At 41.1% G+C, this 27,922-nt stretch overlaps 2 protein-coding genes across 2 annotated transcripts; both read right to left on the minus strand.

Moving 5' to 3' along the window:
- Window positions 1–208: 208 nt before the first annotated feature.
- Window positions 209–5,178, minus strand: LOC115060293 (DDB1- and CUL4-associated factor 7-like). Its single transcript, XM_029528172.1, has 7 exons — window positions 4,757–5,178; window positions 3,864–4,022; window positions 3,524–3,635; window positions 3,246–3,364; window positions 2,915–3,124; window positions 2,563–2,680; window positions 209–1,515 (listed from the first exon to the last, which is right to left on the minus strand). The coding sequence occupies exons 1-7, from the start codon at window positions 4,892–4,894 to the stop codon at window positions 1,343–1,345; spliced, it is 1,029 nt and encodes a 342-aa protein (XP_029384032.1). The 5' UTR covers window positions 4,895–5,178; the 3' UTR covers window positions 209–1,342.
- A 1,831-nt stretch (window positions 5,179–7,009) lies between these two features.
- erbb2 (erb-b2 receptor tyrosine kinase 2) lies at window positions 7,010–27,870 on the minus strand. The gene is made up of 27 exons (XM_029528159.1): window positions 27,579–27,870; window positions 21,046–21,197; window positions 20,741–20,921; window positions 20,505–20,645; window positions 19,832–19,897; window positions 19,628–19,743; window positions 19,388–19,529; window positions 19,001–19,129; window positions 18,203–18,344; window positions 17,796–17,869; window positions 17,486–17,576; window positions 16,644–16,846; window positions 16,148–16,277; window positions 15,225–15,315; window positions 14,345–14,499; window positions 14,205–14,252; window positions 13,995–14,133; window positions 13,664–13,786; window positions 13,461–13,559; window positions 13,197–13,382; window positions 12,807–12,962; window positions 12,647–12,722; window positions 12,186–12,332; window positions 11,746–11,843; window positions 11,429–11,620; window positions 10,910–11,300; window positions 7,010–10,806 (listed from the first exon to the last, which is right to left on the minus strand). The coding sequence occupies exons 1-27, from the start codon at window positions 27,649–27,651 to the stop codon at window positions 10,445–10,447; spliced, it is 3,903 nt and encodes a 1,300-aa protein (XP_029384019.1). The 5' UTR covers window positions 27,652–27,870; the 3' UTR covers window positions 7,010–10,444.
- Between the last annotated feature and the right edge of the window lie 52 nt (window positions 27,871–27,922).

Below are 27,922 nucleotides of genomic sequence, written 5' to 3' on the forward strand. Positions count from 1 at the left end.
CTGTTTTTATGGCCCTTGTTGATCAGTACAGATATTTAAGCGTGACTTCAGATTTATGTCAGACTAAAGCAATAAAGCCACATTTTGGGTTATACACTTAACAGCCTTTGTTTGTCCAGAGTTTTCCATCAATATGGAGCTAAAGCCTCTGGTCTGTTAGCATAAAGGCAGGGAAACTGCTATCCTCCTTTTTGTTTAGGTTGTTTTTTTATTGTCAGGGTGCAGGGTCCATAGTGCGCTGTTCTTTAAACCACAAACATATCTCTGTACAACAACACCTGGTTTATTACTTGCCAACATACAAATTGTGTCCATTGGCTGGACCTCACTCAGCCGTATTAATCTAGCTCCAGTGAACAGGTTGTTCAAGAGTTCATGTTCAGCCAACAACTGCACATCACAGCCACAAACTAAATCCGCTGCAGCAAATATGACTCCTATCCATCCCCAAGGCTCCAGTTCCCCGTCTAATCCTGGTCTGACAACCACAAAAGGACTGACAGCATTTTGGATTCAGTGTCAGTTTTACCAGCTACTGTCTTTAAACTACACAGATCTCAAGGAAGAAAAGGTTTGGGTAGTTTTACAGAAACTGGAAGAATACATTGTCTCAACCTATCATTTTTAACAGTTAATCTGTACGATAGCTTCTTATCAATGTGTTAAATAATTGTCTAAATATAAATCTTCTGTATAACGATAGTTTATTTCTGTATAAAATGAAATAAAAGAAATATGTTTCACAATCAGTTAATACCAGTAATACTGTTGCAGATATAATGTCTCACAACTAAGGTCTTTTTCATGTCACAAATTATATTCAGTTGAATAAAATAAATAAATAAATAAAAAAGCAACTGAATACATGAAGACACTTGAATCCGCACTATCCGCATTCATTCCACTTTTAAACACGGCTAAACTGTAAGCGAATATTAAAGGATAATGTGATGTGTGAACCTACGTATCAAAATGCACACAGAAGCATAGAAAAACATCTTACTGAATAATCTATTTGCTGATGAAACAACATCCTGAAAGTTTGAGAACTGTGTCTGTACACGACAACTGGTTTTAACAGTCTTTTAGTAAATTAAGACCCAGTTTCTGTTCTGAGGTTTTCTGATGAAGGGCGTCTTGGTATTATTGTATCACAAAGTTCAGGTAGTAAGGTACTGCAGTTCTCACTCAGCTGATAAGAGCTTTACACAGCTGTATCAACATGAAGGCAATTCAAGCATTTGTCCTTAGGAAAGAATTTCCCTCAACAAATTCTGGCCAGGTAAATCCCACTGAGAGTATTTTTTAATTGTTTCATGCCTCACTTCTTTTTGTCTGCAGCTCAGACTCTGAGGATTTCTAGGCAGTTATTGTAACAGATAGCGATCCAGTCGGGCTGGGTGGAGGCCCACTGTACGTTATTGATCTCTCCCTCAGCTGTGTAGGCCAGTATGGGGTCCTCGATGGCCCGCGGCATCTGCTGGATGTCCCAGATTAGAGCCTGGTGGTCATCCGCTAGACAGAGACGAGAGGAGGAAGTTCGATTTGAATGAATTTAATTTATTTACACAGGAAAGAAGTAAACTAAATGCCCCATGTTAGAGACCTGTGTCTGGTTAATGATACTTTTTTAAAAATTCAGCAACAGGAGCACGATTACAACTAAATTAATTCTACTGCAATGTCGAGGTTTTTTGGCCAATATCATGCTGATATGTGCTATTAACTTCAGGATTCTCCTTGATCTGTCCTCTGATTAACTGTCACTTCATCAAACATGATTGACCAATTTCTGTAATGAGCTGAATCACCCATCTCAAGCTATTCTATAACTAGGAGATGCCCTTAAAATAACCCTTAAAAGTGTAGTCTTTGTTTTGTGATGATTAACTGTAGGCTTATTTAATAATGTAATGACCTCTTCTGTAGTCATTGTATTGTGTACGTTTTTGTTGTAGTAATTTAATAAATGTACTAAATTATTCCCAGAAAAAAAAAATACTCTGACAAAGATAGAGTAGCATTTACTGGCTATCACTATTAGGATGGGCAGCATGGTGGCATAGGGTTTGGTGGCTTGGGGCCTTTCAGTGCACAGTTTGCATGTTCTCCCCGTGCCTGTGTGGATTTCCTCCCACCATCCAAAAATATGCATGTTTGGGTTAATTGGTGACAAAATTTTGTGTAGATCTGAGTGTGAGTGGTTGTTGGTCTCTGTGTGTTGGCCCTGTGATGGACTGGTGACCTGTCCAGGGTGTACTCCGCCCTCGTCCAGTCCGAGCTGGGATTGGTCCCAGCACCCCCGCAACAGAAGATGAATGAATGAATGAACTATCAGGATTAGTTCATATATGTGGCTCCCTCTTGTGCTCATTGTCAGTTACTGCAGTAATTTAAAATTGCTCATCCTTCCATGGTCTATACCGCTTATCTGTCAGACACTGAGCAACGCAAGGCAAAATCTCTTGTTCCGGAGCACAAGGAGATTTTTCAGGCAAAGCCGTAAACATCCAGTTTGCAGATAAACAAGTGATCAATGTGTTTTTGGTAGAAGCTGCATACCAGCTGTGCAGATGTGGCAGGAGGAGTGTGGTGCCCAGGCTATCCCATTGACACAGGCCCTGTGGTTGTTCAGTCTGGCCACCGGAGTGCAGGGCACACGCACATCTAAGATCACGACCTAAAGGGGTCAAATAGAAACGTACGAATTAAACTTTTCAATACTTTTCATTTATTACCCTAACATTTTAGAAGTCTTAGTGGAAAAAGTAACTATTTGCACTGCCTTTTGTTTGTGGACATAATGAAAGTATCTACAGTATATTTTCCTAAAGGCACATCACATTTCCAACTTTTCGTGCAGTCAGGAAGACGCAGTTTTAAATCATGAACCCACAGGTGGAGCCGCTCTAACCTCCATGCTGTCCATTGCCATAGTGGCCAGATAGTTGGGGTCCTGTTTGTTCCAGCAGAGTCGGAGCAGTGGGTGGTGCTGGGGGTCTTCGTAGATGATGGTGCTGTGTTCAAGGTGCCGGAGATCAAACATGCGAACCGAGCCATCAGCTCCCACCGAGGCAAACATATCCCTCCCGCCACCAGCTCGGCTGAAAGAGATGTCATACACCTGCAACACAGACAGACAGTGAGTTCACCTCGGACTACAGAGCAGTGAGGAGCATTTCATGGGTATCAAGCCATATAGGCTCTAACAACCCTTTGACGTGAAATTTTGATCCATCATTTACCTCTTTGTCGTGGGCAATCAGCTGTGTCTTGACATGACCCGACACTAAGTTGACCTTTCCCAGCACCTGTCCAGTCTCCAGCCCCCAGATTGTACAGGTGGTGTCGATACTGGAGGTACCTACATGGAAAACATTCACACTAAATATTTACTAGAAATTTACTCTCAGTAAAGCTCATAATTTCTCTAGTTTTCTATGAGAGACATGTCAATAAAGAATCCAAGTTATTAACCTTTTCAATGCAGTTACCTTGAGGTAAAACTTCACCAAGTTTTTACCTAACAAGTTTGGATCCACCTCGTTCCAATCGAAGGATGTGAGCGGTGCACAGAAGTCAGAGTTCTTGTTATTATTGAGCAGGCACTCTAGACGGATCTCTGTATCACTGACCTTTCCATACAAAGATAAATAATTTTCAATACTATGGTACCTTGTGAAAAAAAGACTATAACTGTAAGAATATTGCATAGAACTACTTTTTTTTCAGCCTGTTTTCTGATGTTGTATCATTTATATTATCCAGTTTTCAAATAATGCTTAATGTATTGACTAATTTTGTCTCTCCGAAATGAGTTGAGTGAGTCCGTGGTTCAGGTTGAACAGGAGTGGTCTTCTTACCCTCCAAATCCTCAGGTAGTCTCCACTGGTGGCCAGCAGGTCAGGATATGCGCCCTTGGTGTCAGGAATCCACATGATCTTTGTGGTCGGGTAGGGATGGTCGAAGGTATTTCGGCACACAAACTCAGAGCTCTGTTCCTCCAGACCAACTATCTGCACCTGAGGAGACACAGTAACAACTCACCTTGAGTGAGCCAGTGTAGTGTTACTTATCTGATCTGGGAACGGTGCAGTCAGTCAGTGGTGTGACAGGTCATGATGATTCAAGGGACACAGAGATCAGCTAAAAATGATCCAGTTAGGGAGTCCCCCCCCCCCCCCCCCCAAACATTTAGTCAGGGCACAATATTTTTTATAAAATATAATATCACCCTGTGTCCAATTTCCATCATTTATAAATTAATTAACAGAAAATGAATACGTCAATTAAACATTTATATTTACACTTAACAGTGTAGTAAAAACAAAGAAAAATTTAAAGACATAACTTCAGGCCTGAGCAACTTCAGATGAGAATGAGTCAAATTATTTTTTTCCAAGTCTGTATTTGATTTCAAGTGAAAATGTGTAAATTAGACGTTTCTAATTTTCAAAAAGAGGGGCAAGTGCTCCTACAATCACCAGAAAAACATTTGTTTTTCTAAAACAATGATGCCACAGACATTTGCCGTGATATGTTTCACCACTGAGCCATGTCATTTCATTTGTCACACAATATCTGCAGGGATTACCGAAATCCGCCAGGCTGTTAATTAAACTGCAGCGCATATCGATGGATTTCGGAGTGATCCAGGACCAGAGGAGCCTAAAAACAACGAAACTGTAAAATAAAACATGAACGGCGGCTCAGGTGAGCGAGGCCGTCCGTGAAGGCAGCATGCGGCAGGACTTACCTTGTTGTTGTATTCCTCCACAAAGCTGCAGAGCGCCAGACGGAACCGTTTGTCCGGCCGTACGGTCCAGTTCATGGCGTACACCGTCCACGGTGCCTCGTACTTGTAGATTTCCTTACGCTTACCGTGTAGCGACATCTTTAAAAAAGGCCACAATTAAGCTTTTTTTTTTTCCCCAGGTGAGAACTAATTACCAGCAGGAAGGGAAGACCCTGAACGCATCGCGGCAGCCGCCTACTTCTCCACTGTAACTTATTGTCTCTGATAAGGTTGTTTTTTTTCTACAGAAGTGGACTAACTCCCGGCTCCATTTGGTCCGAAGGCTTTCCCGCCGCCCACCGTGTGCCCTTCCATCTAAAGTCAGGAGTTAAAGGTTGTTAAATGAGCGGCTGTCGGCTGCTGGCAGATGTTGACAACATGGCGGAGGCCGGAGGACTGAAAGTTGGGGGGTGATGACGTCACACTGTTTCCTCCTCGCTGACACGTCTGTCATTTTGAGCCTCAGCCTTGATGCTTCATCTGACTGTAATGTTCAGGATCCCCCCCCCACACCTGCTAACAACTTCATTTACACAACTCACTGTTTGCACATTTTTGCATCACTTTTGATGGGCAGAGATGAAATGACTTTGAGGCTTAAGATAATTTTAGCTTTTAAGTTCTGTTAAGCAGAACACTGAAATCAAAGATAAACTCATCATTTAGAACACTGATTCAGGGAAATCCTTTGACAAAAGTAACCGTATAAATACATAGAAGGGTAGAAAGCACACGGGCTGCTGAACATCTATGATCCAGACTACTTCCCTGTCAGGGACACAGGGGTCTAACGTTTAACAAGGGTGGGGTACACTGCAACAGGCTGGACAGGTTTCCAGTCTATAGAAGGAGCAATATGCAGACAAACAGCCATTCAAATTTAAGCCTGCTGGTAAGTTAGAGTCACCAATTAGCTCATATACACGTCTTTGTCCTGTGGGGGGAAGCTGAGGTGTTGAAAGGAAGAAAGGAGGAGGAAAAGGGGAAGAAAATTGGGGACTTCGTTAAAACTCAGTTAAAGTTTCTGACTGATGCATAGTAGACCAACATTTTTTCCTGCCCCCAGTTGGCAGTCATGGTAAATTAAGGTTATCACTACAAGCAACTCTCTTTTAACTTTGCTATTGAGTGGACTGACAGAATGTACAGACAGCATTTGACCCCACATTATCAATCCCTCCTCAGCTGAACATTTGTCTTCTATATCTGCAATCAGGTTGACATTTTTTTTGGGATTTTAATGAAATGTTGAAACATCTGCAAGGCAGGATTCCCAAGAAACATTGTACACACACAGTGCTTAGAGGCTGAGCCCTTCTGACTACTATTTTTATTCTATATTCTGTTTGCATGCTTATGGATCTGCTTGTGCCTGTACTAAATGCTATCATTAAATTTGGGATAAATAATCATGTTACAATAAAGTTGGATTTACAATAAAGGTATGCTCATTTCACGATTACTGAGGGAAATCATTTATTTATGCGCTGATGGTCCAGATGAGCTGATTCAGGTTGTTCCCAGCTTGGTGGGGTTAGGGGTCGTTGGTTTTTTTGATACTGATAATCAGAGCATCCAGGATATTTTTCAAAATTTCATATGACGACAAATGACATGAAATGTCAAACTAGAAAAAGCCTTTGTGTTTTTAGAAGCTGGATAACGTTTTGTTTCATGATACATTAATGTGGGATTTATTCTCATGTGAATTGTTCATATAGGAAATATGAATCTTTCATCAAATCTGTGTACTTACAGGTGCACAGGTGTAAACAAACATTTATGTGTTGGTTTATAGTGGATGAGTGAACATAAATTAAAAATTAGTATGCAGAATATTTGTATAATAGGTTCAGTTAGTGTTTATGCTGAATCTGCAAAAAGAGAAAATCTGGCTAAAAGAAATGTGATTACTGAGTATTTGTATGCTGAAAGACTACTTCAGATAAACACTGTAGCTGTAGTTCAAGCCATCATCACTGGGTGGCAGGAGCAGGTTTTGTGCACAAACTTCAAACATTCAGTCATTATTTTGCTCATGTTTGTCAAAGTGAAGATTAAATTAATACATTTTCAACAAATTAAATCTTAAGCCAGTAAACTAAAGCGAGTAGTGGGTCTATTTTTCCTGCACAGAGTTTGCAGATTGAGTGTTGATCTTAGGTTTTGACCAGTTGGAAATGTAGAAGAAATCCTCAGTGAAAAACGAGAACATGTTGGAGTTTAAGTGTCTTATATATTTCTCTTGACACATCATGTAAGCAAACAATTCCATATAAAAATTACTATTTCCTCACAAAACATTTTTAATGATTTTCCCCATTCCCTTAAATGCACATTGTAGCCAATCAGTTACCAAAAATGATTGCTCTTTTATATATATATATATATATATATATATATATATATATATTCTATAGTACACATTTACACAATGTGTAGCAGGAAGGAAGGGTAACTCCCAACGAAATAGTTTATGTCTTGTCACAATCACACCAACTGTGAAAGATAAAAAATATTCACGAGAAGTACAAAAGATATATTTTTCTTCAATGTGTAAATTACAGATATCTAATTTTATAAAACCTTCAGCTCACTCCTGTATGTTCACTGCTTCTTCCTTCCTCTCTGGTTCACACCTGGATGAAAACATGCAGAGATTCCTTCTTTGGCCATGTTTGAGATTTTTGAACACATCTTTGACAATCAGAAATCACAAAAAACAACAACTGTTCTTTCAGTTTATGTTTCCTTTGCAAAGTATCATTATAACACAATTTATCAGGAACAAAAAATCGTTTACTTGTTGGCATTTAGACTTTTTAGACTCAAAAACGTTTCAACAAGGAGAGACTGAAAACGCTACCACAACCACCAGACATTGACTAGAGCCAGTTGTCTGGCTCTTTCCCTGTTTTAGTACAACTGCAGAGAATGCAGGCTGTGCTCTTGTTTATGGTGTAACTTTAACTGTGGGATTCCTTGGTAATATGCAGGCTACATGGGAGACTGAAAATGAACAGTTCATAAAAAGAAAAGAAAAAGACAGTACAGTGTAAACACAGGCACATTAGCTGTGGCTGCATTAAAGGTGTATGCCGTGGTCTCATTACAACCAGAACAAAAAAAAAAAAAAATCACATTCTTCGACAGAGGGAAAACATCTGTGAGCTGTGCTATGAAGATCCTGTGAGAACCTTGTACCCGCAGCAGAGCTGATTCTCATATCTATAGGTAGTCATCGATAAAGCGCCAAAACGCCACCCCGCCCCGCCTTACACTGGTTATGTTTGGTGCTGTAGAAAAAAAAAGACATGGGCAATTCCTTTGAATTACACACTCCTCTATAAGCTGAGAAACTGCTTTTGAATTTGTCAAAACAACAATTTCCCTGACGGAGACCTCCCAAGGGATTAATAAAGTCTATCTTATCTTATCTTATCTTAACCTTTTCAAAAATGTCAAATTCTCATGTAAACCTAAACTCTGCTTTTCTTTGTGACGATACCAGATCTTTACCTGACAGCAACTAATCCATATGAAGCGTTTCATTCCAAAACACTGTACCGTGTATCCATTACATTATAAGCATGAAAAACTGTAATATCAATCATACCACGTCAAAATAATCCATCCCATACAATGTTAGTATATGATAATTGAATCTAATGAAATAAACTCCAACAATGTTATTATAAAGTAAAAATTATAATATGTGTAAGAAATTCTTTAAATAAGGTATAGTCTATAGAGATCTTATTCTGGAACAAAACTCTTCAAAACCCGTACGAGAACATCAACATAAAAGACTTAAAGAGTAAAACTGACACAATGGTGGAGGACGATGGGGAGCTGGACATATTTCAATAGACGTCTGAGCCCTCCCACTCACGATGAGACACACTCCACTCATTGTGTGGACAATCTCTGAGAAATTACACATCTCAGACGCTCTTCTTTAAAACAAATGTTGAAACTCAGTAGTAGCTGGTTGCAGCTAAAAAGCTGCAGTGTTGTTTATTACACAACAAGATGTGGGAAAAATTGTGTCACTCACTCACTTATTTCAGACATTGGGCTGAAATACATTCAGCTGCTTTAATCCCAAACATCTGCAGAAAGAAAGGAGAAAAAAAAAAAAAAAAAAAAAAAAACTCGACTTCTGTCTTTTCGGAGCTGTGACAACATCAGTCGCTGGGATGTGTGAGCTGGGAGCGCGCTGACTTACCAACAAGGGCATGGGGCCCAGACAATGGGTCCATTGACTTGGTTTGACCTCCCTCAGCCCAACACAAGTTAACATGGGGGGAAAAAAAAAAAAACAGGCTTCAAAAAAATGTTGTTGATTATTAACTGCGATGCCAGTGAGTTCTCACTTCGAGGAGTTTGAGCCATGCATTGATTATCCAAACCGAGCAGAGAAACGTTTTTTGCCTTCTCAGATTCACATTCAGCTCCAGTGTCCAGTGCATTGCTCATTTTTACACAACACAAACAGCAGAACCGATTTTTGCTGCAAAAACACATGTAAATATGTACATGCTAATTCTTCACTTCTTTAGGAATATATCTACCAATAGCTTCTTACACAGTGAACGGTCATGAAAAGGCTTCTCGTGATAACAAGTTTGGGGGCAGCATACACTATCCAACAATTACTGCACTTTGCATCATTTTATCACAAATAACTCTCCCCAGTTCTTTGTAGAACTCTCAATCCCTGAAACGTTTTTACTTATTCACTATGTTTTTACCACAAAAACAGAATTTTTAAGATTAGAGCTGCTTAAAAAGTCTGAATGTACCTCATATCTCATCTGCAGTACCACAAAGAAGCAGCAGGCGCAGACACTAAAAACCACATACATCAGTGCAGCACAATGCCTCTGTCTTCTCCATACAGGATGCCATTCTTTCCGGGAGCATGTCCACTGGCCAGATGGGCTTCAGGGCCTTCTCTGGCAAGAACAAAATGGCTTTGAGTGTACTGAAGACCCCCATCAGGTCTGAGAGAAAGTGACCAGAATACTAAACATAATTCTGAAAGCAAACAATGGCTCACTTGGTCAGTGTGCTCAATGTTTTTCTCTGGTCTGATTGGTGTATCAGGACACATGAGGGAATTCAATGAAAAACAAAAGAATTTTTCACATCTGAAAAAGGCAGAGTAAAGTAATGTTTATAAAAAAAATATTATTTAAATCAGCATTCAAGAATCCAGTTAAATGTGATTTTGTGACACTCAGACTCCTCTTGTACCATGATTGGTTTCCACAAGTATGAACTTGTTTCCTTCAAGTACTGACTTATTTAGAGAGGCTGAGTAAACTCCTTTTTGGCACTTAACACTTGCCGATTGCTGAGAGGAAGACAGGAATACAAATGATGCCACAGACACCAAAAGAATGCTACACAATGTTGAGTCATGGTCTGCCAAAACTTGCAATTTGGTGACTTTTGCCAGACATCCTCAGCTGGGTTGGACTTTGGTGCTTCACTTGATATCAAGCTCATCCCCCCAAGTCAAACACACACCAAGGTCATCTCTGTCACACAGATGTTCATCATCTCTTCTTCTTACCCCTCTTTTGCCTCAGTAGAACACAATCTAGGAGTCCTGTTGAGTTCATTGCATTAGGTTTACTGTCCTCAACTATGTCCACTCCAAGTGTCTGCTAGTCCAAGATACTCTGGATTCTCTGCCGTGGAGGTCATAAAACCATTCACATGCCTGGCCACGCCATCATCTCCCTCCAGTGCTCTATCCCCAGGCACAGCCCCAGCTACTGCTTTGGCTTTGGCCACAAGGTCCAGGTAGTACGGGTTGTCAAAAGCTGGGGAGGTGGAGTTCCCAGAGCTCACAGGTACCAAGTATCCCGGGTTTTCCACGCTGTGACCGGAGCTTAAACCATTAGGGAGGCGTCGGTCGGCTCTGGCACCTTTACGAGGCAGCGTGGTGGGCCGCTCAGCGACCGCCGGTTTGAAATCCAAAGTCCCCTGGTTGACGTACTCTGATCAGACAGAAAAAGATATAAATGTAGGTTTTAAATGTAATTGGGATTGAAATGCTTGCTTTAAAAATCTCACCTCCAGTGAAAATAAATCAAAGCTCACCTGGCAAGACGTTGTTATGATTATACCCATGACTCCGTCTGGGGAGTGAGTGATGGAGGTGATGAGGATGATGAAAACCATTTGGCCCATCTGTCTCCAGGTCATCCTGGCTCCCATTGGGATAGGTGGGGTCTTTACAATACCGGCCAGGGCTGGCTGGGGGCAACGAGGGGTCATCTGGAGACTCATCCATGAAGACAGAGTCCGACTGGCCTCCAGCTGAGGGGCTACGAGCCAGCGCTGGGTATGGGGGTGGCCACATGCCGTTGGCGGTGCTGGCTCCGAGTGGGAGGGTAGGATACTGGCTACGTCCAAGAGTACTCAAAGAGGAGTACATGCTCCGAGGACCACCTGTGATGGAGGGCTCAACATCTAAGCCCTGATCTCTGCTCTGTTAGAGAGGTGGAGATGAATGATGAATCCAGAGAGGAATCCTAGCCACTCAAAGTTTCCCTAGCTAAGATAATTCCTTCTTTCGTTCTTTTTTTTTTTTTTTTACAAACATTCTGACCCACTTACTCGGTATGACTGGTGTCTGGAAGGCCCATTGGACTGAACCCCGTCTCCCTGAATCCGGGGGAAGAGGTTTGGTTGAGGCACCAGATACTCCTCAGCATCCAGCAGTTCCCTCATGTTGTTCCCCTCCTCCTCCATAAGTGTCCGGAAAAACTGACTGTCCACTGGGCTGGACATGCTCATCTGCTCATCGTTCTGCGAGAAGGACCAAGAGTATGGAAAAATATAATTTTTACATTTTGAATATTTCTTACTTTCTATACTTTTTTAAAGAAATCCAATGTTAAAGTAGCATGGAGAAAAACATTTGCAACACATACCTGAATGACTACATAGCGAGGAGGATCTCTGGCCATTATACTAAAATCATTCACCAGATTTTTGAACTTCGGTCTGCTCTCTGGGTCAATCATCCAACCTGCCAGTTAAACATGAAATCACAGTGTCAACAAAAGTCTTTAATACAAACCTATATTATACTGAGTTATTTTATGAGAGACAAGTAAAAGAGAAAAACAGATGATTTAAAAAGCTCTCTTGAAAGAACTGATTTTTGCGCTGGCTGTTTGACCTAAATAGTCAAACTTAAAAGTTCTTCTGTCTTTGCGAAGAATGAGATGGTTTACAATGTAAGTGAAAGCCATGCTCATGTGCAGTTTGCATATTTAACAGTCCAACAAATTAATTAATTTCTTAAACATTAAGACACAAATGTACAAAATGTAACATCAATTCTGCAGTAAGAAGGAAACCCACTGACATTTGACCATGATCATGTAGACGTCGATGGTACAGATGAGGGGTTGAGGAAGCCGTTCACCTCCCTCTAAAACATCTGGGATTTCTCGTGCTGGGATCATGTCATAGGGCTTTGCACCGAAAGTCATCAGCTCCCAGACCGTCACCCCTGAGAGAGAAATGGACGACAACAAGATATTCACCAAAATGTTAACAGTTAACATTTGATAAATATGTTGTTTACTCATAACACGTCAACAAACACCACCCACCAAATTCTAATTTCACTCTCACAGTTTTATTTTATGGTAACGACTATTGTTCCAACATTAGATACCTGGCATTTAAATTTTATCACTAAAATCACAGGTGGAAAAAAATGTGTGTTATTGCGAGAAAGGACTGACTATGTGTGTCATGTTGCATTACAAAAAAGAGGAATTCACTTTTCAACTTTTAGTGGACACACTGAGGGACACTGACCGTAGCTCCAGACGTCGCTCTGATGGGTGAACTTCCTGTGTAAAATAGACTCCAGAGCCATCCATTTAATTGGCACCTACAATTACAGGAATACAGCGTTTTAAAGAATAATTAAAACTGTTGCTGTGCTGACGCAGCTACAGCCACAGTCTCATCTTACTTTCCCTCCGTCAGCGTGATACTCCGTCTCGTCTATGTCCAGCAGGCGAGCAAGTCCGAAGTCTGTGATCTTCACATGATTAGGGTTTTTCACCAAAACATTGCGGGCAGCCAAATCTCTGTGGACCAGTCGGACTTCCTCCAAATAATTCATTCCCTATACCAACACACACACAACCACACACACAGACCCATCACCCACAAGTCCATGTGTCCACAAATGTACGAGCTTATACCACATCAAACTTAAAGGGAAAAATAAGATGACAAACAACGTTAACAGCAACATTAAGACTTTGCTGCTTCACTAAAAAAGCTGCAGCTTTAATTTTACTTTTGCATCAGTCTGAGCATCAACAATTACATGGTCTCTTGTCTCCTGTTTACATACCTTGGCGATCTGGACACACCAGTTGAGGAGGAATTGGGAGCCGATGTGGTCCTTGTTCTCCCTGACGTAGTCGAGAAGGCAGCCATAGGGCATCAGCTGAGTGACCAGCTGCACTGTGGAGGTCAGACAGATTCCCAGAAGGCGGCACACGTAAGGACTGGCAACCCCTGCCATTACGTAAGCCTCCTGGAGGACAACAAAGCAAAGATGGTTCAAAGTTGTGAACTATGTGTGTACTGTTCGTGTGTCGTGTATTGTACTCACATCAAGGATTTCCTTGTTGGCCTTTGGTGAGGTGTTCTCTCGTAAAACCTTAATAGCCACTGGTATTTTTACATTCTCCCCATCAGGAGCCCACACCCCCTGAAACAAAGATATTAAAGATATTATTCAAAGATATGCATCTAAATATCTAAGTTGCAATGACTACTGTATTTGTGCATCCTTGTAATAATGGATTTACATACCTTGTAAACAGTACCAAAGGCCCCTGCACCCAAGATCCTGAGCTTTTTCAACTCTGTTTCCTTTAGGATTCTCATCTGAGCCTGATTGGGTGACGCACCGCTGGGTGTTAGAGGCTCTACCAGCTGGACACATGAGGGAAACAGATGGAAGATTTTGTCATTACACACTACAAAACCCACAGGCAACTTAGCCATCACCATGCACGTGTTTCATTTATGTGAAGAATCAGACTTCCACCAAATCAATTTCCCACTAGTTTCTACTACACACAAAGCTGCAGATTTAACCAGAATACAATCTACTATCACTCCTGTCAATCTCAGCTCCAACCTCATGCTCCTGCAGGATCCTCCTCATGGTCTCCTTCCTCTTCAGCTTCTTCTGCCTCCTCAGGTAAAAGACTAGCAGAGCCAGCAGGATGAAGAAGAGCACCACCCCACCTACTGCAGCTGCAATGGTTGTGCCTGGTCTGAACACAAACAGGGTTTTTAGAAAAACACATCAGGCCTCTCTAGTGCTTAGACAGTAAAGGTATCTCACCCTGTCCTGGTATCAATAGGGCAGCCTCTTTCGTCCATCACAGTGCAGCTGAAACAGAGGGACTTTAATTGTGAGATTGCTCTCGTTGCGTCATGCAGGTTGTGCTTGTAATAGTTGGGTTTGATGGTGCCTCCACTCACGACAGTGTGCAGTTGGTGCTGCAGGGCAGACAGTGTCCTGATGCGTTACTGTACTTCCACACAGTCTGCTGATCTTCCTTCACACCGCTGGGGCAGTGGTCCACACAGAACTCCCCATCCTGGAAGTTTCTACACTCTGTACAGTCCTCTGCACCCTGAGGACACACCGAGAGAAATATTTCTATGAAAGACACACACACAAACTGGAGAAAAAAGGGTCAAATTACTTATATTATATCAGGGATATGTGAAGAAAGAATAAAGGCAATCCCATGAGTTAAGGGTCCCCAGCTGGAAGAGAACATAGGGTTAGGCTATTATATATAAACATGGAGAGTAAAGGGTCATCCACAGCTTATTATTTATGCCTGAACTTAATTTTATAACTGCTATTATGCAGCTATCGGTCTAAATAAGACATGCCCCTTTTAAATATTTTCTGAAAAGTTTAGGACACATTAAGTTCTATTAAAACCACCATAAATATTTTGTGTCCTATTATAATTATAGTTTTTGCAGTATATTATCATATTATTTGTTCAATCGTTGCCTTTTTTGCTTGATATATGATAAAAAAAAACTGGTTTAAAGTTTTTCTTCATTTTCTGTCTCTTCACTGATCATTTTAATTCTTCATTTTTGAATATTATATAACAATATCGCTTCGAACTATTGTGGGCAGTTTCATTATATTGGAATGTGAATAATACACTGGCTGACTGGCAATAGGATTATATTAAATATATTCTTGCACTGAAGGAGACAATTTGGATTAGACATAATGCTAATTTCTGAAATGTAGCTGGTTCTTTAGAGGAGACGTTTTATTTTCTAGATCTCAGTTAGTAGTGAAATACATGAGAAATATGACATTTCTTACCGGGCCATGACAGGAAGCAGAGCCGTTGAGAGGTCGACACTCTGCATGACAGGCAACACACACAGATCCATCTGTGTATTCTCGTACATCTCTGCAACACAAGCACATAGGAGATTTGAAACCACGTCCCATAACATAATCTGCTATTAGCTGGTTTCTTTTACTCAAAGCTCCTGAGTCTCTCCAGGATTTTCTCCAGGCATTTTTAAAAAAATACTGGGGAGGGGGGGGATTTTCTATGTTGACGGAATGAGATATAATGTGTCAGCTTGATGCTAAATAAGGCAGCAGCTAGTTAAAGCTACATAATGTTCAGGTGTTGAGGTAATAAAATTAAACATGAATTAAAATATATTTCTGTATCATTTGTGTATTTAATACCGATAATGGCAGGGCAACATGTTTTCTAACCATGCTCAGTCCTCAACCAAAGCAGTGCAAACTCTGCCAGGAAACATATTTTGTTTCTTTATCAAGGGATTCTTATTCAAAGATAACTATGGTGATCAAAACACATGAAATATTGAGTCATGCTTCTTTTTAAATCATGATATGAATAGTGGGACATTCTGGCCTTTTTGAATCTGAATGTTTATAATGATTGTATAACCTTGTAAAACTGTCACAAACACAGATATAGCTTGATCCAAAATCCATTCAAAAGTAGCCTGAGTCAGTCACATAAAAGCTTTCACATTGCTTTATTGGGAATGTTGAGCATTTGGTATTGACTGCTAAACCCTGAAGCCATGTCACCATCTGTTCACAGCTTTATGTCATACATAATACTTCATTTGCATTTCTTTCATACTGGGTTATGACAGGTAGTGTACTTTAAAGTGGAATATGATCGATTAGGTTTGTGTTTATTTAGTGCAGCCACACCAGCACAAGCACACACAGACACAGACAAGCTTTCCTACCCCTGATTGATGTCACACTGCTCCACACACTCAGTGCCACGCCGGAAAGCTTTACAGGACACACACTGGCTGGGCCCGGGGCCCCAACAGCCCCCCTCACACAGCGAATGACAAATGTACCCCTCTGCCTCTGAAAACACATTGAAGGCCACAGTCCACTGGTATTATTTTGGTGGCTTCTTCTCAAAGGAAATTGTTAAAAGGACTGAATGTGTTACAAGCATATCAACTAAATATAAAATTACAAAATGAATCCAAGAAATCCCTGAGAAGGACGGTGTAGTCAACCTTCCTCATGAATGAGAAATTTAACAGAGTAACATGCATAGATATTATTTCAAATAAAATGCACAGAACTTTGTTTGTCTGCACTGCCACTGCAGCTGGATCTGACCAAAGCAATAAACTTGGAACGGTGACTTGGAAGTGCGTGATAAAAGAGTAACCCATCAACAACTTTTATTAGCTTTGCTCAGTCAAGTGTGTTTTCACCTACCACAGACTTTAGGGTCCTGGTTGTGGGTTACAATGCGGTGGGGTCCCTGGGTGGGATGCAGGAGAGTGTCCCAAGGTAGTGAACTGGTGTAGCACAATTGGGAATTGTTGTGTAACAAGACCAAACCTCCACTGACACTACGGAGTGAACGCAATCCAAGTGACTGGATGTGTAGATTTTGGATAGCAAGTGAAAACACTCCCCTGTGAGAGAGGAAATAAAGTATATATTGTTCATATATTAAGTCAAAGACATAGATGTATTATACAGTATTGGGTAAAAAGCCATTTTCATCATAGTTAGGTGTAATACTTTAACCCTGTAAGATGCATTATATACTGACATTCTATATAGTATTGAGAGTAAAAAAAAAAACAAAACACTTCACTGGAATGTAAAAAAAAAACAAGGTATACATACTTTTTTGACACAATAAGACTCTAATTACCAAAGAAAAGCCCATATCATCAGCTCATAAAACAGTGTCTCACACTTGTTGCCATGACCTAGTTTGATTTAGTAGAATAGCGTCCCGAAGGCTTTTACTCTTATTCAGGCCACAGGTTAAGACTGCATTGCTGGCTAATAATTACCCTTTATAACCAAGAAATTGAACAAACTGTCTCAACAGAACATAATAAACAGAGCTGGGCCAACACTGTGACATGTGATGGCACACAGCTCTGAAACAAACAAACAGACTTTCTAAAACAGTAGTATTACAGTGTTGTGATTTGAGAGCATAAAAACATAATAGAGGACGGGGAGGTTCATGTGTAGATAAGACAAAGACAGAAGAACATACGGGCAGACAGGTATGGCAACCAGTTTAAAAGTCTTACTTGTAGAGCATCCTGCCTCGGATCACCTTCAGGTTCTCAAACACACTCAGATCAGTCCACTCTTCAGGCCAAGCATCAACATACAAGTAACCTGCACAGCAACATCAGACAAAGATACTAAACATGCTCTACTAGAGGAGACGTAGCTCTGTATGCCAAACTTCAATGCAAAGTTGAAATAATTTGGACAAGTTGCTCTTGCAAAAGTTCTGAATCAAATACATAAAAAAAAATGAAGAACCTGATTTTATTTTCTTGATAAAAAGCTGAATTAAAAGAGTTGAATAACTTGTAACTTAATGTTCAGTACCTGTAATCTCCTCTAGTTTCTTAAAGGCACTCATCTGCTCCAGAGTAAGGCCTGATGTGTTGGTCACAGGGTCCCTGAAAAATGGTAACAGTTACAGTTACAAATCTGTGCGATCAGATTTTGAATTTCAATTTTTAGCACTGAATTGAGACATTGAAAAAAATTAAGTGCTAGAAATTCGATGGCTTTTAAAATTCAAAGTCTGATTTCGTGGCAAAAAAAACAAACAAAAAAAAAAGCCCAATAACAACAAAACAACAAAGAAAAGAAAAATCTTTGCTAAAAAATCTAATTCAAAATCTGATGGCACAGATTTACATCCATAATAGTTGCCATAGAAAATCATTTAGCTGAAAAAGAGATTAGACAATTGTATACGTTTTATATTTGGCCTGTTCATCTCTTACCTCACAAAGCTCTCAGGGAGGAAGGCCAGACTGCCAAAAATCTTCTTACACTTGTTGAACTGCTCCACATTAGTTGATGTTACCATGGTGATACCATGATTGTCCATTACGCCATGGTTATCCATACCCAAGCCATAACAAACTATGATACAAAACAAAACAAACAAAAAAAAAAAGTTATCAGCCTCAGCAAACTAAAAAGGTCCCTCCACATAAATAAGCATATTGGGACATATAGATCTATACTATATCAGAGAACAGGGTATGATGTGATGAACAAATTGCTAAAATTGAGCTTGATTTTAAGCACCGATAGAAACAGGAGAAAGAGGGAACCCAACCTGATACCTCTCGCAATGTTAATAACTATAGAGGGTATGCTTTATCTGTAAAATATGCACCTATGAAATACCCTAATGATTTAATTAAACTGATACAAACTTTGAAGGTGTGTCACAGATAAATCCAGTTATGTGATTAAAGGTTTTCATTGTCTGAACTGATCTATGATGCCAAGTAGCTACCAGATGGTGTCTAAAGAAAAGCTGTTACATCTTGGTATATACAGAAAGTTAACAGAGCTTAAGTGCTTGTGTAGTGTTGAGACTAAGGCATTTTAAGTGTTTAATGCAATTGCAAAAGAGATTGAACTGGTGATCATCACACACAGAATGGTGAGAGTGAGGCTCAGAAATGTTATGTGAATCATGTGATGTGAAATTTGTTGTCTTCTGTTGGACTTCTGCACAGCTGCTGTGTACATACAAGGTTCATGCAGATGTGCCCACTGTCACAAACCTTTGGGACAGTCTCCTTCACATTTTTCACATTTCTGCATCTCATTTCCATCGGGCTGAGTAGTGATGACTTCCTGGTTAGCTTTGGGACAAACCAAAGTACAGGCCACTTCCATTGCCAGATAGTTATCTAGGGAGAGAGAGACAAAATGCTCAAAGTTCATATTTGCACAAAGTAAAAGGAAAATGCTTAAATGGATATCATAAAGGCAAGTGTCTTGGCAAGGAAATGTCTCATCTCCTTCCAGAGGATAAACTACCGTAAAATACATCCAACAGACACCTAATCATCAGCTGCGTCTGTGACACTGCACAGAGGCCAATAGATGAGTGCAGTGTTGTGCAGCTTTCTTGGGTTAATAATGAAGTTTTCAAAATAAATTCTCACAGGGACATGTCTTCACACAGGTAGCTCCAAAGTTGAACTTCTTGTTTGGGTTGGGTTTAGTCTGAAAGGTGACAGTGTCGTAGATATTTGGTGGTGGACAATTTTCCTTACATACACCGCTGTCATTGAAGTGACGACACGCCTGGAGAGGAGGGGAAGAAGGGAATACATTACTCCCGAGATGACAAAGGACGGTCAAACAACATCAGAGGAAGGAAGGTGAGTTTATGTGTCAGTTACCAGGCAGTCTGAGTCTTTGGGTCCTGTGCACCCAGCAGCACACTGCATATGACAGCAGTCATTGGGAAGCCGACCTTTACACCGCTGACAGCCAGACGCACAATTAATGCGGGTCACTTTGAACAAAAGCAGAGACAGTTTCAGCTGTATTTCACCTGCCGCCTCTGTCATGTCTCTGTCATGTTGTATACATCATTAACTCACAGTGTTGGCAGTCCTCGGCCGTCTCTCCCCAGCAGCTTTTCCCACATGTAGAGGAACAATTTGGACCTGTACCAGGAGAAACCCCGACAAAAAAGAAGCGCTCAGCACTCATTCCACAGTCGAGCAATTTGACGAGAAAATGCACGACTAACAGTCTACAGTAACACCGGGAACTCTCCAGCTTTGAGCTAAATGCTGATAGCAGCACGCTTACAGTACCAATGCTAACAAACATTTCACAGTTCACACAGAAGGTTCACCATCCTCAGTATAGCTAACATTAATTTATCAAAAATTATCATCATTCAGTATTAAGAATATGCCAGAAAATCACCAAAACCATTTGAATTTATCCAAACGTACTTGTACCTCACACTGAACATATATCAAAGCTGTGGTGCTCAAAGTAGGAAGGTGATCACCAAATTCAAAAGGATTCATCCTCGGACCACGAAAAGCTGCACCAAAGCATTTCTGGGAAATCTATCTAGTAGTTATTAAGATATTACAAAAACAGACTGGACAAGTAGCCTGGCCAATCAGAAAACAGTATCAGCGCTGAGCCTCAGCACCTGTGCATCTGTGTACAATAATATGCACAACTATTTTTTATTCCACTTGCAAAGGATGCACAGTCTACCCTGTCAGATATTGACAGTTGGCAGTTGCTCACATTTAGAGGCCCGTGGTTGCAGTCGGTGCAGTTTGGCGTGTGAGTTTTGCTCGTCCAACGTGTCCCTCCAAATAATATTCTCAGGGTCTGGGAAGCACAGCTGGGGGTTTCCCCAAATATACACCCCACCCAACAGGATCTCTATAAAGGAGACAAAACATAAAAGCAGTTCAGCAACTTCATGTTGCAGTAACAGCGTTGTGGACATCAACTGTACCTCTTCAATAGCATCTCACCTGTGAGGCTGCGGAGTCGGAGTGTCCTGAGTCCCTGTCCATTCAGAGTGTTATCCAACACTGCAAGGGCATAGCTGGAGTTGTACAGCTGGCTGCCTCGGATAATCCGAAGGTTGTCTAAAGGCACTAGATCCACCGACACATGGGCTACAAGTACATAACCCTGCACTTCCACGATCCCCTGAGACAAAAAGGTTGAAGTGATGTGTCAATAGAAAGGGCTGGATGTTTTTTTTTTGTTTCAACCTTTGTTTTTGTTTTTTTTTTGTTAAGTACAGTTTCATTTTTGAACAAAAGCAATATACCTGCAGGAAGGTTAGGTCTGGATTTCCATGAAGGTGCGTAATCTCCAGGTTTCCATGGACGACCTGGCAGCCAGTGTAGAGCAGCTTAAGAGTCTCGTAGTGGTTTTCCAGGCTGGAGGGAAGTGCCAGCTTCATGTCTGTGCCCAGGCACACTGCAGCACAGATAAGATGCAAGTGCTCATGAATAAAATATAGCTCTTTTAAAAATCAAAAATTTAAATGTGTTGAATATATACTTAACACTCAAAACAAAAATGTGTAAATCCACGTTAAAGGCAACAATTATTTTATACCTTCTATATACATTCACAGGACTTCTGTGAACCTAAACATACGCTTAATGTTTCACACTCAAGCTTGACTGAGGTCATGCATTTAGTTTCTCTGTATAGCATGTGCATCAAAATTATCTTTTCATGAACTGCAATAAAAACGGTCAAAAATGATCCTTTATTTCAGACCCAGATGGATCCATAATTACATCATAATGAATGAAAGAAGTCGATATGATACAGAATCCAACTGATCGATATTCCATCTGTCATCCTGTGTTATACTGAACATACCCTACTGCTTATTGTGCTCAGTGATGATATCATAAGCCAGTTAATCATGCACTGAATATCGACTTAGTAAAATTTCCAGATACGCTTGAGTGCTTCACTAATTTGGATTGTAGTGGAACTTGAAGACAAATGGCGATGACTGTGAAGGTTTGGACATCACATATTTCAACTGTGTGGTGTAAGTGTTTGCAAGCGGCCTTGAATGGGGTCTTTAAAATACAAACCACATGCACCACCTCCATCTGACCTTTGGTCTGTATGATATATTTTCCATTGGCAGCAGAGAGCACAGATTCCCCACAGTGGGTCACACACAACCTTACATTCAGGGTCATATAGCATTACAATTCATGGGGACTCTCACAGATGCATAGCTCCCATGCTTCAGCAGATAGTCGCACACTGGACAGTCCCTCCTCTGCCGAGGTTATAAATGACTTCCTCTGGCCTCATTCCAACAGACCTTCAATAGTCATCCCACTTCTCCTGACTGAAGAGCCCCCACCACAACCCCACCCCCTGCCACCGTCATCTCCCGTCTCTCCTTTTGGATGTAAGGACATAGATCTTCAGAGGAACGGGAAGTCCTGGCAGGGCGAAGGAAGGTGATTGTCAAGATATATTGAGCTTCAGCAGACTTCAGTGGATACATGCTCAAGTCATGTTCTTAAGATGTATGCATGTCTGCCATGTGTTAAGCTTCCTGATGACTGTGGAGCACTCCGAACACAACCTGTATTACAGTGGCTGGATCATGAGGTGTAAATAAAGTTTGTATTTAAATCTGACAGCAATCTACCACAGCAAATGTGTTTGTGATTAACAGTGCGAGTCCCCAAAATACACAACCAGTCACTGAAGCTGTGTCAAATAGCAAATCAAGTGACTGAAAGCAGCCTCTTTCAATTATGTCATCATGGAAATTTTTTTTCAATGTGGAGTGGGAAGACAAGATTGGATCCTAGAGAATTTTCATAATTTTTGTAAGATGAAATCTAACAGAAATTGACTGCCTGAAATTCACACAAACGGCCACACAGACAGCTCCAGCTCTGGGATTAGGTAAATATGCCGTAACAGAAAGCACAAGAGAGCAGATTTTCCATTTCTAAAAAGTGTGTGTAAAGCCAGTTCTCAGCTTCCTCTCCTTTTATTCCCTCATTGTTTGCTCTCCAAAAGTCTCTCAGCAACGGCTATGTGTGCATGCGTGGCCTTGTGAGGAGCTGCCCACCCCTCCGTCCCCTCAGCCTAAAATACACTCTCTTTTATCACTTACTCCGCTCTCTCTGCCTGCTGTCATGTAACTAACCCTGCTTTGCTTTTCTAAATTCACTCAATACATCACTGTTTATTACCTGATTTCCCACATTTTCCCTTTATTCACCCGTTCAGTTTGTCTGGGCCAATGAGTTATTACTCAACTGTTCTGGGTTCTGGAAAGTGTCATTTCACAGGAATGTGTGCCTTTGCATATCTCAATGATGACACACTTGTATGGTTTTCAGTAGAGTGTGAGGGGTGGGGGGAGAGAAACCAGTGTCAAGTTGAGTGTCTTGTCCCAAGACACCTCTCTAGGCTGCGACTGTCCAGGTCATAAGACGATTCGTATCCCCCACAGTTCTCACACTTGCACAGCTGAACATGTCCCTGGCTTCTGCACGATGTAAAAAGCCAACCTCGCTCTGAGGATGTCCACTGGTCAGATGTTTCTGCGCTTAACAAGAGCAAGAATGAGAGTATTTCTTGCTTTCTGCCTGTTGTCCACATCATTGACTAGATTACACTGGAGTCCCTCAGAACAGCCCAGCATTCATAGTGATCACACTGAGTGTTCTGGCATGGATGTAGATGCATTACAGCAGCTTGAGTCAGACTTCACAATAGGTGGCCTTGTCATATCTGAGTTTAAATCTGATATTTACAACAAATTTACCTATAATTGGCATAATCTCAGCTTGGCTGAAGCAAGTCAACAACTGACAGATTGTATCAGTCTTATTATGCCTTTGTGTGTCAGTCATTTTGCATATGAAATTAAATTCATAGGTCCTGTTAAACTACAGCTACAGCTGTTTTCTCTCCTTAATCATTCTTTATATGATTATTTCTGTCATTTTTCAAGCGTAAAATCCTGTGCAACAATGTCAGTGCCTTCAAGGGGGAATCATACTGGATATTATTGGCTTTATGTCAACATTAATCTTTAAATGTAGTTCCATATTTAATCATTCCAATTTGATATCCTCTTACTACGCACAAGGAAATGAATTCAGTAAATATCAGCTGGTGAAAGAAAGTGAACAGTCCCTGTTTCAACATCCATCAGTGCATACACAGGAAACTCCTGCCTGCTCACTCCTGAGAGGAGCAGCAGTGGTGATTCTGATGGATTTACAGTAAGTGAATCACAGATGGTCACAGAGAGTTTCTTCAGTAAGAGCTTCGGACAAAAATTACTGTCATCATCTATGAATCTTTTCTTGTTATGAACTGATCGACCATTTACTTTCTAAAATGTCAGAAATGATTGTCTGCAGAGTCGAAAGTAGAATTTTAAAACTGCGTAACCAGCAGTCCAAAAATTCAATGAATGATTATAGAAAGCAGAGGAAAGTAGCTGGAACCAGGAAATGTTTGGCTTGATGGATGACACTTAAAGATTAATCAATAACCTTTTCGCAAAGAGTGGATTTTGAATCGATAGTTTGTAAACAAAATGCACTCTTCTACTCAGAGCTTGTTTTTGGTTAGTTTTTGCTGGTTTAAATGTCACTTTTCAACTTTCAACTTTCTCTTGATCGTGTGAATACGGCTTATCTTTGGGATCACAGATTGAGTCTATGAGCTGATTATGACTGACTGATGTCAATCTGTGCTTCTGCAGGATGAGCTGAGTCTATCCTGTGCCACTGAAAACTCAAAGCAACAATGAAGCCACACCTGTGTATGGCAAAGTGCCATTTAGCACAGGGAGTGTGCATGTTTGTTTACCAGTGAGTGTACAGCAAATGTCCCAAACATGACGGCAGGGATGCTACTGCAGGAGACCGCGGCACCTCAGAACACAACCAGCAAGACTCTCTGGTCTCCACTGCCCGATAGAGTAGATCCCTTCAAAGCTCAAAACAATCAGCACAAACTGATCCAACAGGATGTTCTCCGACTGTTTATTAGCACTTAGATTTAACATGTCAGCCCTGGTTCTAACATGGTGCTATGTTCTCAGCAGCACGTCTTACACAAACCTCCCTGAACACATTCCTTCTTCTTCTACGCTCTACGGCCAAGTAAGAACAAACAGGTATTGCTCAACAGACAAGCAGAACAGGATCTGTACTGTTCTGGAGCTTCAGTCATCAACTCCTCACTGATTCACTCTGTCATGCATAGATCACACAATCACACACGGACACAAATGCAACACAGCTATGTTACTCTGCATACCTTTTGCAGCTGCACGCAAATATATTTCAGGATTGATTGGGATGAATCTGTGTTAAAATCAAGCACAGCAGCTGCTCATCACATTGGTGTAGATGGAAATGGAAAATTAATCTGAAATCATAATTTTAAAACTAGGAACTGAAGTGAAGTTGTACTGTTGTAGATTTTTTGTTATGATTCAGATTAATGAGGAAATAAAAGCTCCATGATTGATTAAATACAGTTGTTATTGTTGTTGACTGACAAACATACAATCAAAATGTCCATTACAGTCCATTCAAGTCAGTAGTGGTTGCTATTGGTGTAAAGGGTAATGACAAATGTTTTTAATTTCAAGCAACATTTCTGGATTGCCATGAATCCTGCTTTTAAGCACTTTACCAAAATGCTTTCACTTTTGAAATGACCAATGCTGATACTTTTTTAAATGTTTTTTTTTTTTTATTATTATTTTGGTTTTATTTTTCATAGTGATGGAAATTGAGATGAAATGAGAGCTGAGGGGTGATATGCGATGACAGCCTCTGTCAGACCTGAACCAAGGACATGACTATTAATTTAAAAGGCTGCCAGGAGTTCCCTGGGATTTTTGAATTCTATTCCTGGCTCTTACTACCATAAAGTGTCACTGTGATACAGGAGGAAAACAAACTTTTTCCTCCCAAATAAAGCAGAGAGAAATGTTTTATATAATTTTCGATTTTTTTTTTTCCTAAAAGTGCTGCTGCGATTTCATTTGAAACTTTCCTTCTACAGATACAAGCCGTGACAATATAAATGATGGCAACATAAAAGATGTGCAAATCAAACCTCAGGGAAAGCCCACATGACAGTGTTGAAAGTTGTCTCTGATGCTGGGAATGAAGCCCAGCAGTGGCCCCCTCCTCAGCTCAAAGGTTAGATCACTAACACGCTGGCTAGACTGGTGACTCACAGCTGACTGATTTAACCTGCCACCGAGACAAATCCAGTGGGACTAAATCACCTCATAGTGAGTTTCACTCTTTGGGGGCAATGGAGTGTGACAATGGCATGAACTCTGCAGATTGCGAAGCACACGTGCGTACACACATAATACCTGAAATAAATTATTCCACTAAAAGAAAAACAGTAACACAAACGCTGACCCTCTGAGTCACAAGTAGGCAGACAACAACACTGGCATAACAGCACCAAGTAACCAAAAACACTGTTCATTTCAGTTTTATCTTCCTGTTCATGATGCCTTGCTTAATATGGGGATTAGCAACCATTCACAACTCACACTGAGCTGATGCTCAAAGATCAACAGTGGAGGAAAGTGTACTAACCTGTTCTCCCTAACAATGCAGTCATATTTGGAAAGGGCTTCACCTGTGACTGTTAGCTTTGTTTGTTAGTCTGTGTAGTGGTGTGTAGTGGGGTCAGCCACCAACAACAGCCAGAGGAGCTTCCCTACATTAGTAAAGGGAACTTGAATAATCTATTCAATGTATAGATCTCAACTAATGCACGGTAACCGTTTATACCATTACTGAGTGCATTGTTCCATCCACTAGTTTAGTTTCCTCCACTAGTCTTTGATTTTCAACAGTACATTTCAATAAACTGCCAAGTGCATGTTGATAAAAACCAGGTTGTGAAAGAATTATTGATGTGGTTATTTTCGACATGTTTGCTATTAGCTTGTGCCATAAAAATTGATACAAAAAGAAAAAAAAAAAGAAAAAAAGATGAGAATATTGATTCTGTCAAGTTGGAAATAATAAATATTTTTTAATTGTCCTGAGGCCTTTAGCCAAAATGTATAAATATTAGAGACACTGGAACCATGAATTTACCTGAACATAAGACTAATTTATGTGGCTCGTTAGTGAACAGTTTCAGCTCCAATGAGCTCCGGTGGCGTGACTGCAGCACTCTTCTGAACCAGATCATTTGTGTAATTAAAACAGATTTTTGTCTTTGTCACTCGTGATTTTGGAAAGCCACCTCGTTTGTCCTGTCGGTTTAGCTCTTGTTTTACTGGCATGCACTCCAGCTCCAAATGTGACAAATGGCCCCTCTGTCAGACAATGACCTCTTTCACAGCCAGAAGTGAATAATTGACATCGTCATGATCCTTTGGGCGCAACAATGCGCCACTTGTTGTTGGTTTGTTTTTGTTTACTCTCCCGGCCCTAACGTCCGCCTGTGTGTGTGTCCGGGCTGCAGAGCAGGTTCTCATATTTCTTACCTGTTGTCGGTCTGACTACCGTGTTGCGGCGGAGCGCGTTTGTTGCGACAAAAGCAGCATTTGAAGTTGTCGGGAGTTGTGTGCGGAAATCTGGGCGGACGGTGGCAGTGACAGGTGGGATCTGTCCGTCCGTCCGTCCGTCCGTCTCCGGCCCCGACACACGGACAGGGGACGCGGGCAAGCGGGGAGACGGAGGAATGCAGCCTGCCTCGGCCTTTCTCTCGGACACAGCCGGCCACCCCCCCCATCCGAGATAACACTCACACACTCCCGGCATTGCGCCTCACCAGCCCCTGAAAGTTACCCACCTTCTCTGCCCGGCGCTCCCGTCACTCCGAGCAGCACGACCCCGACAAAGAGCAAACTTCTCGCCGCCTCCATCTGCTCCGAGCCGTCCGTCCTAGTCCATACTCCAAAGCGGGCTGTTTTTTTTTTTTTTTTTTAATAGTCCCAATGAGAAACCCTGATGTTCAGTCCTCCCCTCCCGGCTCCCACAGCTTAATATACTGCTTCTTTTTCGTTTTTTTGGCACAGTTGGAGCTGTTGTTTCTCTCCCAATCTCAGGGACTTCCTCCCAGGATTTGTGTGCCTGTTGGTAGTAAAGCGTGACAGCAGCGCGGCCGATGCGCGCTCCCGTGAAGGCCTGAGCGGG

This window comes from Echeneis naucrates, chromosome 19 (genome assembly GCF_900963305.1).
Source record: "Echeneis naucrates chromosome 19, fEcheNa1.1, whole genome shotgun sequence".
Classification (NCBI taxonomy): Eukaryota; Metazoa; Chordata; class Actinopteri; order Carangiformes; family Echeneidae; genus Echeneis; species Echeneis naucrates.

Coding starts and splice junctions, on each gene's coding strand:
- LOC115060293 (XM_029528172.1), bottom strand. CDS start 4,894: ATGTCGCTACACGGTAAGCGTAAGGAAATCTACAAGTACGAGGCACCG. Junction 3,365..3,523: donor GGTGGATCCAAACTTGTTAG/GTAAAAACTTGG, acceptor TTTTCCATGTAG/GTACCTCCAGTATCGACACC. Junction 3,125..3,245: donor TGATTGCCCACGACAAAGAG/GTAAATGATGGA, acceptor TCTGTGTTGCAG/GTGTATGACATCTCTTTCAG.
- erbb2 (XM_029528159.1), bottom strand. CDS start 27,651: ATGGAGGCGGCGAGAAGTTTGCTCTTTGTCGGGGTCGTGCTGCTCGGA. Junction 19,898..20,504: donor GCAACCACGGGCCTCTAAAT/GTGAGCAACTGC, acceptor CTCCTGGTACAG/GTCCAAATTGTTCCTCTACA. Junction 19,744..19,831: donor GGCCGAGGACTGCCAACACT/GTGAGTTAATGA, acceptor TTTTGTTCAAAG/TGACCCGCATTAATTGTGCG.